The sequence below is a fragment of the Petaurus breviceps genome, unplaced genomic scaffold (assembly GCF_028583685.1).
Source record: "Petaurus breviceps papuanus isolate PSGF00001 unplaced genomic scaffold, PetGlider_PUasm1.0 90825, whole genome shotgun sequence".
NCBI classification, from domain to species: Eukaryota; Metazoa; Chordata; class Mammalia; order Diprotodontia; family Petauridae; genus Petaurus; species Petaurus breviceps.
In genome coordinates, this window is record NW_027187353.1 from 5154068 (window position 1) to 5166306 (window position 12239).

The 12239-nt window shown below is 46.1% G+C and overlaps 1 protein-coding gene across 2 annotated transcripts in view; it reads left to right on the forward strand.

The window, feature by feature from the left end:
• The window catches only part of STRA6 (signaling receptor and transporter of retinol STRA6), a 72390-nt gene extending 61737 nt beyond the window's left edge, over positions 1-10653 (forward strand). For both annotated transcript variants that reach the window (XM_069071183.1, XM_069071184.1), the window contains 6 exons: positions 2093-2226; positions 5134-5251; positions 5411-5512; positions 6952-7115; positions 7871-8020; positions 8603-10653. In XM_069071183.1, the coding sequence (XP_068927284.1) occupies positions 2093-2226; positions 5134-5251; positions 5411-5512; positions 6952-7115; positions 7871-8020; positions 8603-8781 (847 nt within the window). In that variant the 3' untranslated portion in view covers positions 8782-10653. The remainder of the gene's footprint in view (positions 1-2092; positions 2227-5133; positions 5252-5410; positions 5513-6951; positions 7116-7870; positions 8021-8602) is intronic.
• Positions 10654-12239: the final 1586 nt, after the last annotated feature.

Genomic DNA, 12239 nt, shown 5'->3' on the forward strand with positions numbered 1-12239 from the left:
TCTGACTGGAATGGAGGGGAGGTTGGAGAGGTAGGTCAGGACCAGATTGTAGAGGGTCTTGAAAGTCAGACTAAGGAAGTGAGACAATTTGGACTTCAGAAAAGAGCGGCAGCTAGGTATGTATTAAGAAAGTTACTGTGTCTACATGTACAGGATGGATTAAAGGGGTAAAGACTGAGGCAGGAGATTTAATTGGAGCTACAGAAAACCTGCCAGTTTTGGTTAGCCTCTTAGAGTTAATGGCCCATAGGATCTGATCTGTCTTTCCTCCCCCTCCTTGGCCTAGACCCTCTGACCTCTAGTCCTAGAGCCAGAATTATAACCAGGAAGAGGCAATTAGGACTTTATTTCTAAGGTGTTGAAATTTGAAGGGCTCTGACATCTGAATTCCTTCACTAGGCAGAAACACTTGAAGTCAGTATTTTACTGGAATAATTGATTAAAATAGATCCCAGATAGAGTTTCCTCCCCTGGAAGAATAACCCGGATGAGCTCCTCTCTGGCCTGCCCTGACTCTTTCTTTCCTCCAGAAGAAGCCTCATGTTGTCCTGGGGTCTCCAACCAGGTGAATTTGTGTCATGAGGTCTCCCCTTGAGATTTTTCTCCTCCCCACTTAATTGAATTTGTCTCTTCAGAGTTTATTTGAGAATACAAAAATTGCTAGAAACAGCTCTGCTCAGATCTTTCCCATTCATGAAGGGGCAGTGTGGTGCAGTGTGAAGAACACCAGGCTTAGAGTCAGAAGCCTTGAATTCAAGTCTCAGTTCTGCTGCTAACTAGCTCTGTAACCCCAGTATAGCTCACCTCAATGTCCATATCTGTAAGAGAGAGTAATCATGACTTCTAAGGGCAGCCAGTCCCCAGAGCACTGGGACTAGAGTCAGGAAGGCCTGAGACTGAAGTCTACCTAAGACACTAGATGTGTGACTCTGGGCAAGTCACTTAACCTCTGTTTGCCTCAGTTTCTCCATCTGTGAAAGGGGGATGATAATAGTAGCTGACTTCCAGGGCTGTTGGTGGGGATCAAATAAGAACGGAAGGCCTTCATTGCCTTATTCCTGGACTACTGGTCCAGGATGGCCTCCCTGCCTCAAGACTCCACTGCAGTCCGCCTTCTACACATATGTCCAATGGACCTTCCTAAAGCACAAGTCTGATCAGGTCACCACCCCCTATTCAGTAATAGCCCCAGTGGCACCCTATCGCTTCCAGAAGCAAATGAAGTTCTGTTTGGCGTTCAGCATGCTTGACTACCTGGGTCCTTTCTGGTCTTTGAGTCTTTTCATACCTTCCTCCCCTCTGAGTGCTCTAGAACCCAGTGACACCAGCCCCTTCCCTGGTCCTTTATCCCTCCAGAACCCAGTGACATTGGGCCCCTCCCTCTTCCTCTCTCTCCTGACTCTTCCTTTCCCCCCCTTCCACCCTCCATGCCTGGAATGCTCTCCATCCTCCTCTCCACCTCCCTGCTTCCCTCCCTCCTTCAAGTCTCAACCAGAGTCCTACCATCTATGAGAAGCCTTTCCTGATCCCCCTTACTGCTAGCACTTTCCCCTGAGATTGCTTCTCATTTTTCCTGCATGTATCTTGCAAACACTGTTTGCACGTTGTCTCCCTAATTGGACTGAGAGCTACTTGAGGGCAAGGACTGTTTTTGCCTTTATTTATATCCCTAGACCTTAGCCCAATGCCTGGCAAATAGTAGGTGCTTAATAATTGCTTGTTGACTAGACTTGACACGTGTAAAGCAATCTTTGAACTTCAAACACCAAACAAATACCTGATGTTTCTGCCGCTGCCTCCCTCACAATACTATTGGTAGAGAAACAGTTTGTATGAGCAAAGCACTCATTATGAATGGAACTGATGATCATTCATAGAGGCCACCATTGCTTCTTTTGGGAGCCCAGGAAGGTGGCCTCCAGGGTAAGAGGGTATCTGGGGGCTCAGCAGAGTCTGTGGGCAGACCCAGAATTAATACCCACAAGTTTTCTCTTCTTACTGAGTCAACCAAATGCTGGGTGGGCTGAGGCCCTCTCCTGCTCCCCTTTCCCTGCCTCGTCCCCACCAGATCCCCAATCTCTCTCCCCCACAGAGCTAACCTGAGGACCCGGCATTGTGGCACTGTTCTGGATGGATGCCCCCAGCCACAGAGGCAGGGTCTGAGTGCCACGGCCATCTTTTGTTGGATGAGCTTTTCGGGTTACCAAACAGCCTTCGTCTGCCTCGGTGAGCCACTCCCTTCCTCCCTAGACTTCAGGTATCACTGAGTTCTTTCCCTAGAAGAGGAAAAAAGCAGAGAGGTTCTTTAGAGGCCCTATCATTCACTACAGACTTTTCACTTTCCCTCTCCCCATCCTGTGCCTAGATTAGTGCTAAACTACGCTATGGGCATGACAAGATACTCCCTGTCCCTTGAATTTTACATGGAATATTAGAGAACTTACTCTATAAGGCAGTGGGTGCTAAGTGCCAAATGAGAAATAAAGACAATAGGGCAATGTATGCCAAAGGAGAGAAGGTCTGGGTAGATAAGATTGATCAGGGCAGGCTTCCTGAAGGGGGAGGGAGCAGAGCTTCAGGGCGAGCTGGGTGCAAGGGAGGGAGAAGGGATTTCAGGTGAGAGGGATGGTGGTCCCCCAGGAGAAGATGGAGGATACTTCACGGGTGTGCATTGGCTTAGAAGGGACCCATCTGATACTGGGACTTGGTGAATGGGAAGCACCACATGACAGGTCCAAGAGAGAGGAATGTTTACAATGTAGGTCCTCCCTAAGCCCTAAGTTTGGCTTGTATGAAGCCCAAGGGCTTCTTATAATGGAACTCAGAGTACCAATGATGGGAACAGAGAGTGTGCTGCTGGCGTCTACTGGCTGTGTGGTCCTAGCAAAGTCACTTAAACTCTGAGTGCTCCAGGCAATTCCATATTTTGCAGGAAAGGTAAAGACCTGTATTTGTGAACAACATTCCTCACTAGGTGCTTCATGCACTAAGGAAATTACTGGTCCAGTAAAAAAAAAAAAAGATGGACACATACATATGTGTTTATACATATAAACCCATATAGATTATATATGAAAATACATTCTTAAAATGAAATCCCTTTAAAACTTACATGTATTTTTTTATATCTGTAGCAAGTATGTTCTGACTCCTTTCCCAAGGCCTAGCAGGCTACATATACCCCCTCAGGGTTATAGGGTACCCTGAGAAATTGGGGATATCCGTTTTCTCCCCCAACTTTGTCTCCCCACTGGCTTTGTTAGATATCAGTAACTGGTGTCCCAGCTCCATGGCAACTAGGTAGTACAGAGTATAGAGCTCTGGGTCTAGTCAGAAGGACCTGCACTCAAATTTGGCTTCAGATACTTATTAGATTGGTGACCCTGGGCAAGTCACTTCCCTTCTGTCTGCCTCAGTTACCTCAACTATAAGATGGAGATAACAATAGCACCTATCCTGAAGGATTGTTATGAGGATCAAATACGATAATATTTTTAAAGTACTTAGGACCATGCTTGGCCCATAGTAGGGACTATTTAAATCTTTATTCACTTTCCCTCCCTCCATTTAATCACTTAAAATCAATTCATCTTCGCAAATAGATGTTTGCTCCAAAGATATAGAAAGAACAAACCTAGAAGCATTTCCTCCAACATCTACATCATGGATTACTTCGTATCTGGGGGATTAATTTCACAACGAAGCTCAGTTCCAGGATAGCATGGATCTTCCTGATGAACCCTCATCTCAGCTTCTGCTGGCCTGGGTCTAAAGGACTTTTTGTTCCTTGGGGACTCATTACAGGGTTGGCTGCAACACTCACTCTGGGACCCACACACAAGTGCCCTCATGATGACCTTCCCAACTCACTACATTGTGCCATGCCATTCCCTTCATTTAGAACAAAGAAACAAAGGAAAAGGCCAAGGACCAAAGCCTCCTTCTTGGGCCCACAGCATTGGGGAGAGAGATTCCCCAGGAGTGAGTGAGGCACAAGAGAGGGCAGCTCAGACCAGCAGGACAGTTCTGCTGGAAGTTCCAGCCCCACAGCCAATTAGAAAAATAGCTCTCAGCCACAGTTAACCAGTCCACACCAGTCACAGGATGTCTACACATGCTCCCATCTCTCCAAGGCGTTTCCCTAACACCCGATTCATGATGATTCTCCCAGAAACAAGTGTCTGAACATCTATATGTGTATATGTACATAGAGACAGATAAATCAAATTATCTTTTAATGGTATCTCATTTATAATATATAAAATTATGTGTACTTTTTAAAGGACTCTAAAATATGTCAATATTTTACATCTTTTAAGGAATCACATTTAAAAATTATATTTAAGGGGGCAGCTAGGTGGCACAGTGAATAGAGCACCAGCCCTGGAGTCAGGAGGACCTGAGTTCAAATGCAGCCTCAGACACTTGACACTTACTAGTCATGTGACCTTGGGCAAGTCACTTAATCCCAATTGTCCCTCCGAAAGAAAAAAAGCAAAAAAAAATTATATTTATGACATACTTTTAAAAGGGATCTCATTTTAAATATATTTTTATATATAATATATACTCACCTTTTTAAAGGGATCTCATTTTAAATAAATGAATATCAATAATATATAATAATACAATACAATTATACACACACATATATACATATATGCATACATACATGTGTAAATATGTATGTGTATGTATAGATAGATAGATAACTTCCCAACGGAGTTTGAAGAAGTTTAGGCAGGCAGCTACTAGAACATGTCACCATCCAGCACGTACCTGTAAGAGTTTAATATATCTAAAGTGCTCTCACACTCTCTGCCTCTATGGACGTAAGTGATGATTAAACCCCGGAGGTGACCACTGCTTCTTTGGGGAGCCCAAAGAGTACAGAATGGTAACACTGGGAGTCCCTCCTGAAACTGATGAGGAAACTGAGGCCCAGACAGAGGACCCAGGTGGGCCAGGGTCACTGAGCGAGGCAGCAGCAGACGTGGGATGGGGCTGAACTCGCTCCTGCCTTTTTCATTTCTGCTGTGCCTGCCAGGAGCCCTAAGCATAGCCCAGCATGACTGGCCTCCAGGGCCTTGCTGCTCCCATCACATTTGACACTGCCTCTTTTGTTCCCTGCAGGCCTCTTTCTCCAACAGGTCATCTTCTTCCTCGGGTTTGTGGTTTTCACCTTTCTGGTCATCATACCCATCTTATATGGCAGGAACCTCCTACTCTTCCGTATATTGGAGAGCATGTGGTAAGTGACCAAGCTGGACTGGGCTGGGCTGGACTGGGCACCCTGAGGAAGCCAGGCCTTTTGCAGATCCTTGGCTTGGCCCCAGAATGGCCCCGGGTGGTACCTTTCCATTGGCTTTCCCCAGCCCTGGTTTGATCACTGTGGCTGCTTTCCACATAGGCCCTTCTGGCTCACCCTGGTGCTGGCTGTGATCCTGCAGAACCTAGCTGCTTGCTGGGCCTTCCTAGAGAATCACCATGGCCAGAAAGAGCTGACCAACAGGTAAGGAGGCCGAGCTTATCTCTCTTACTATCTCTGTCTGCCCCTTCCTCTCTCTGTCCTTCCCTCTCTTTGTCCCTCCCTTCCCTTCCCTCATGCACTCCTCTGTCTCTCCCTTCTTCAATCTGTTCCTCCTTCTCCCTCTATCTTTGCTCCCCTCTCTGTTCCTCTATGCTCCCCTCCCTCTCCCTTCGTCTATTTCAACAATTCTTATAGACACAGAACATCTAAAAAGTAGACATACAGAATGAAAATGAGAGGCTGGAACAAATTTATTATGTATCAGGTGAATAAAAAAAAGCAAGACAAAAATCATATCAGACAAAGCAAAACTATCTGTCCTTTCTTTCCATCCTCTTCTCTGTGTCCTTCCCTTTCTCTGTCCTTCCCCTTCCCTCAGTTTCTCCTTTTTTCCCTATCCCATTCTCTCTGTCCATTTTTATCTGCCTCTTCCTTTTTAACCTTCTCTCTCTTCCTCTTTCTCTTTTCCTCTCTCCCTTCCTCTCCTTTTAGTCTCCCATTTTTTCTTTGTTTTTCCTTATTTTTAAATTTTTTGGATAATAAAAATTTATAATTATTTCTCATACTGTATAACACTCTAGAGTTTTACCATGTGCTTTCATCCTATTATTGAGAGGGTAGGGAGAAGTAGACCGAATGAGGATTCTTGTGCTAGTCCTGATACTAACTTACTGAAAGATCTTATGCAAGACATTTCTCTTTTCTGTGCCTTAGTTGACACATCTGGAAAATGGGAGGGTCCAACTAGATCCCTAAGAATCCTTGTAGTGCTAAGATTCTAGGACTATGGTGATTTGCACATGGAAGTAGGAAAGATAGGTATAATTATTTTGATTTTACAGATAGGGAAACTGAGACCAGAGAAGTTAAGTAGCTGAGGAGTTTGGTCTTAATGTGGACTCTGTGTGAACAGGGTTCCATGGCGGGTGAATGGGAGACTCCTCTTCAGAACCTAGGTCTCCTGACTCCCATTCCAAGCTTTATTCTCTCTCCTGTTCCCTTTCTCTGCTCTCTCAGAGAGCTTGGAGCTCAGACAGGAGGATCCTTACTTGTATCTAGATTTGGTGCCTGACTCCATGATAGAATGGAAAGGTATCCCCTCTTACCCAGGAATATTTTCTCCACTTGTCATTCATGGTGCCTGAAATGTCCCTATGAAAGCTTCTCTCTGGGTTCAGCACTGTTCCCTCCAGGTTCCTTGATCACAGTGGGAGAGGGTGACTTATCTCCTACCCCAGCGAGGGTGGAGTTGTTAAATCCTTTTTTTTGTGATGGGGTCACTTGGAGCATTCTGGAGTCCCAGGGGTGGAGGCCGGCATAGGACATGCAGACACACTTCTCTGTGGCCACCATTTTGCTTTCCCAAGGGAAGGGAGGCCGGCCCCTTCTTCAGCGTTTCTCCTGTGCCCCATCCCCATTAGGAAAGCTCTATATGCCATCACTTTCCTGCTCTTCCCCATTAATGTGCTGGTGGGCATCATGGTGGGCATCTGCCGAATGGTGGTCTCTACCTTCTTCAACATCATCCACTTCTGCCAGCTGGACCTCAGCCTGCTCTCCCATGGTGTGGACACTTTGGACCCAGGTAAGGGCAACTACGGGGATGAATCTGAGACCACTGACTACCAAAGTGGGGGGGGAGAGGGCTCTGAGCCTGGCAGAGAGGTTGGATGGAGTGGGGGGCATGACAGACATCAGGGTAATGAAGAGACCTAATTGTGCAGCCTTAAACAAACCCCCGCCCTCTCTGCAATTATTTTCTCTTCTAAAGCCAGAGCAATGCCCTGCATGGACAGCCTTAGAGCATTGTGGCCTTGCCTATCTGGGTGCCTTCCAAGTGTCTGTGAGATGGCTTGTCTGAGCGTACACACATCGTGTGATTCATAGGATTACAAATGTCTAAAGGCCATTACACCCAACTACCAAGATTTACAAAGAAGGAAACTGAGTCAGAGAGAGGTTGAGTGACTTGCCTAGGGTCACACAGCTAGCTATTGTCTGAGGCAAGATCAGAATCCAGGTCTTCCTGACTCCAAGTACAGTGCAAGAATTAACCTGTATGCCTTATAGTCAGGTTGGGAACAGGAGTTTGGCATGGTCAGACGGTGCCTTGGGAGAATTATTTCAGCAGCTCTATGGAGAATGAATTGAAAAGGGACACACAGGAGTTAGGAAGGCCATCTAGAAGGCTATTCCCATAGACCAGGCTAAAGGCTAAGGGGGCCTGGACTAGAGATAATGGGTGTGTGGAGCCCACCTGGAGGAGAGCACAGGGTGTTTGTGTGTGAGCCAGCTCCCTAGCCAGGCTTTTCATCTCCTTTGCTTTCTTTCCTCCCTCAGGCTATCGCACTTACTGCTATTACTTGAAGATGGAAGTCAGCCAGTCACATCCGGCAATGAAAGCCTTTTGTCTCTTGCTCCTGCAATTACCTGGTTCCCGGGGACTGGCTGGAGCCCAAGCTGCTCTCAGACCAAGTGATGCAGAAGAAGGTGAGATGCTTCAGCCTGCTGGCTTCTCTGTCCCCAGCCTGGGAGGAGTGTGAAGGTTTCCTTGTTGTTTCCTGCCTTCCTCTATCCCAAGGCTTCCTCCTTGGCCTTCTTCCTTCTGAGTCGTTCCACTGGCTGCTGAGCAGTACTTTGGAAGGATGCTATGAAAGTCTGTCTCTGGCTGCAGATTTCACCCCTTCTTCCTCTGGCCCTGGCTGCCTGACTAGGGCTGCTGAGGGGAGCCCTGACAGCAGAGGGAGGTCCTCTCCTCTTCCATATTTCAGATCACCTAAAAAATAAAATGTCCTGTGTCAGTCCTTCCTGGCACAGATCCTAAAGGCACACACTGGGAACTAAGTTCCATGCTACAGGACTTTATAAGGGACAAGAAGGCCTCTAAACTGTCCACAAGTCAACCCCTCCTGCTCCCAACAAGGATGTTCCATCTTGGACCCTTTCTATCCCTAGTCTCAGTAAACTGGGAGAAATGAGACATGGGTGTATAAGGAAGGCAGGGCCCATGGAAGGGCAGGAGAGAAGGGAGTTGACTTTGTTCACTGTTTTGTGGGGGTCTGTCTCCTTCAGGGATCCATTTGCTGCAGACCAAGAATCTGGCCAGGAATGCCACCAAGTCCAAACAAAGTCGAGTCCGCTGGGGATTGGCTTATACCCTTATCCGCAATCCATCTCTGCTGGCCTTCCGGAAGAAAACCTTGGCTGGATCTCTGGCCAATGGGAGCCAGCCCAGCCCTCCCAACCCCTGATGGATCTGCAGAGCCAGGAGGGGAAGGGAGAGGGAACCTCCTGTTTGTGTCTCTGTCCAGGGAGGTCCCTGGCAGGAGCCTCACTGACATTTTCCTTCCTGGATTCTCACCAAAATCACTGCTTTGAAGTTCCTCCCTAGAGGAATACTGGACTCCTCCCACCTAGAGAGATTGTACAGAGAACAGCTCCTGAATGTGGATGGTGTATCATCCATCAACTTTTGTCTGTTGTTAATTTACTGTGACCCCTGGCAAATGTCAGCATCCTCAGCTTCCTAGAATGAATATGTGTGTTTGTGTTTGTGTCTGTGTGTGTACATATGTATATACACATACACACATATACCCACACACACACACATACATGCATATATAAGCACACACATACACACACAGAGAGGAATCCTATCCCCAACTCCCAGATGCCTAGGGAAATTAATCTTACTACTACCGGGCTCCATCCCATTTCCTCTAATATGAGACCATTACTACAGACAAAAATCCATAGTCTTCAATCTCATCTTCCTATATTCTTCCATTTCATTCTTTCATTGATTCATTCAAAAAGCATTTATTAGACGCTTACTAAGAGACATTTAGTGTTGGGGTCCAAAGTTAAAAAACAGTTGCTGCCCTCAAAGAGATTATATTCTATTGGGGACAATTATACAGTTTACACAGATAAATACAAGAGAATCAGAATAGGGAGAGAGAGGTTAGAAAGGGTTTCCTTGGGAAATGGAAGCTAAGTTGAATCTTGAAGAAAGTTTCTGGGATACTCCCCTCTCTGGGGTCACCTCTTTTCCTTCTGAGACCCAGCCTCAAAGTAATTGTAGTGGGGCTTCTTTATTATTAAGGATAAAGGAGAAATACTCACTCCCAGACTTTACTAAGTATCTAGAAAGTTAGAGAGTGATGTGCACAACCCATTTTAGAGTCCCTAGAACTGAGCTCACATCTAAACATTCTCTCTAGGTTCCCAGTCCAGAAAGTCCCACTACTGGTGAATGGTTCTGAATAGTCCCAAATGTCCTCATTTAAGCTCCAATTCATTCTTAAGAGGTAGCTAGGTGTCTCAGTAGATAGAGCGCTGGACCTGGAGTCAGGAAAAACTTGAGTTCAAATCTGGCCTCAAACACTTATTGGCTGTGACCCTGGGCAAGTCACTTAACCCTATTTCCCTTAATCCCCTGGAGAAGGAAATGGCAAACCACTTCATTATCTTTGCCAAGAAAACTTCGTGGACAGTATGGTACATGGGGATCATGAAGAGTCGGACACAACAGAACAGCGAATATCTGATTCTTAGAGTTTTATCCGTACTTTCTCCACCTCCACAGGTACTTTCTAACCCCTGGGATTCTAGGCCAGCTGTCTGGGACTCAGGCTCTGGTGGTATTTGGTTTGGCATCCATCTTCCTTGCAGGGGATTAGGACTCCCGCCTTCCTCTCTAGTTCAGTCTCCAGCTCCAATGCCCATCTTTGTCCCAAGAAGTCTAGAGTATTCTTAGCTTGGCCTCCTTTCCAGGAAAAAGCCCAAAGTTATCACTTCACCCTTCAGTAAATCCTCCCCCCATCATTCAGTCAGTAGGGGGTGACTGAATAGGTTCAGGGAGAAAATAAAGACCATTTCCACATTCCACAATCTCTTCAAACAGACAAATGCTGCATCTTCCCACCCCCCAGAGTACACAAGAAATATTTCATGACTTATAAAACTCCATGCACGCATATGTGGTTATGGTGATGTGGTGAACATTATTTCAGTGCAACCAATCACACTGGTTTCCCCTCTATCCTCAAGGGAACTGTGGATTCAAATCCTGCCTTGCTCACAGGAGAAGTAAATTAAAGTTAGCCTTTGACATTTTCCAGGATCCAATGAATCTGTGGTAGGTTTGGGTTTAATTGAATGTGTAGTATGGGCCAAACTAGGTACAAGGGGGGATCAATGGGGGGGTTTGGGTTATTAAGATGGTTCCAAGTCCTTACCCTTTCTCCTCGTTGTCTCCCTGGCCCACCCACACCCCCAAAAATGGGCCCCAAGGGATTCTTAGAAGCTTCTCCAGAACGTTCCTAAGACCTCCAAGATACCTTGGAATTGAAAGGAACTTTGCCTCCATAACCTCTGGTAGCTCAGAGTGACCTATCACTCTCCACATGTAGCCAGTGTCCACAACTGCTTGATGTGAAGCAAACCCCCTCAATGATCTGAGCTATCTGAAGGTAGACCCAAGTGCCTTGGGAGGTAGTGCGCTCCTTCTCATGAGAGGGCTTCAAGTAAAGGATGCTTGGTCACTTATGGAAATGGTAGAGGAGATTCTCATGGCCTGACCAAGATGCCCTGGGAGGGTTCTTCCAAGTTCAAGATTTGGTGTTGAAATTCATCACCCACCCCTTCCCTCTCCCTCTCCTACTCTCTCTTTTCCTCTTGGAAACTGGTAGAACCCTTCCAAGATGGGAAAGCATGGAGCTGTTCAGATTTTTGGTGACTATTTGGCTCCTATGACTACTATGGAATTTAGGGGAAATCCTCGGGGAACAATTTCCCATCTCAAAGCATATTTTATCCTCCGGTTTGCTGTTACAGAAGCTGGGCCTGGCCTGGGTAGAAACATGAATTTGAGAGATTTGAGGAGTGTTTCTACCTTTGCATGTTATGAAAGAGCTGGATGTATTTCCTCTTAATAAATGACTCCAAATGAAGAACCCCTGATCATTTCTAGCTTGGAAGGGTCACCTTATCAATCAACCAATGCTCATCACTCTTACTGTAACAGCTGACCTTTACTTAGCACTCCAGGGTTTGCAAGTACATTACATAAATTATCTCATTTGGCCTGCATAACAGTATCCTGAGGTAGGATCCTTTAGGGGCTGAGAGACAGCTAAGCAGTATGGACATGAAAACAGAGTCAGTAGTGGAAGCAAAGGGGCAGAGCATTGGGAGACTAGATCATGAATGGAAGCGTTGAAGGAACCAGTAATGTTTAGAAAGAAGAAAAGACTTAGGATGTGACAAATGCCCTCCTTATGTATTTGAAGAGCAGCCACATAGATTAGCCCTGTTCTTCTTGGTCCCAGAGGCAGAACTCAGGGGTAGGTAGAAGTTACAAAGAGGTAGATTTGTGCTCAATATGCCCCCAGATTTGCTAACAGTTAGAGCTGTTCCAAGATTATCTGGGCACGTAGTGAGTTATCACTCTCTGGAGATATCCAAGCAGAAGCTGTGTCCTCTTCTTGAGGATGTTGGAGAAAGGTTCTCTGTTCATGTATAGGTTGGACCAAGTGGCTGGTTCATTTTATGGGATAGAGAAAGAGAGGGAGGAGAAATACTGGAGGCCCCTTGGTTTGGATGTTGGGGTTGAAATGTTACACCTGACTCAGGTTGTGTTGTGGTCCTTCATTCTCGAAGAGGACCATGACATCAGGAAGGTGATGCCATGACTTGCAAGTAA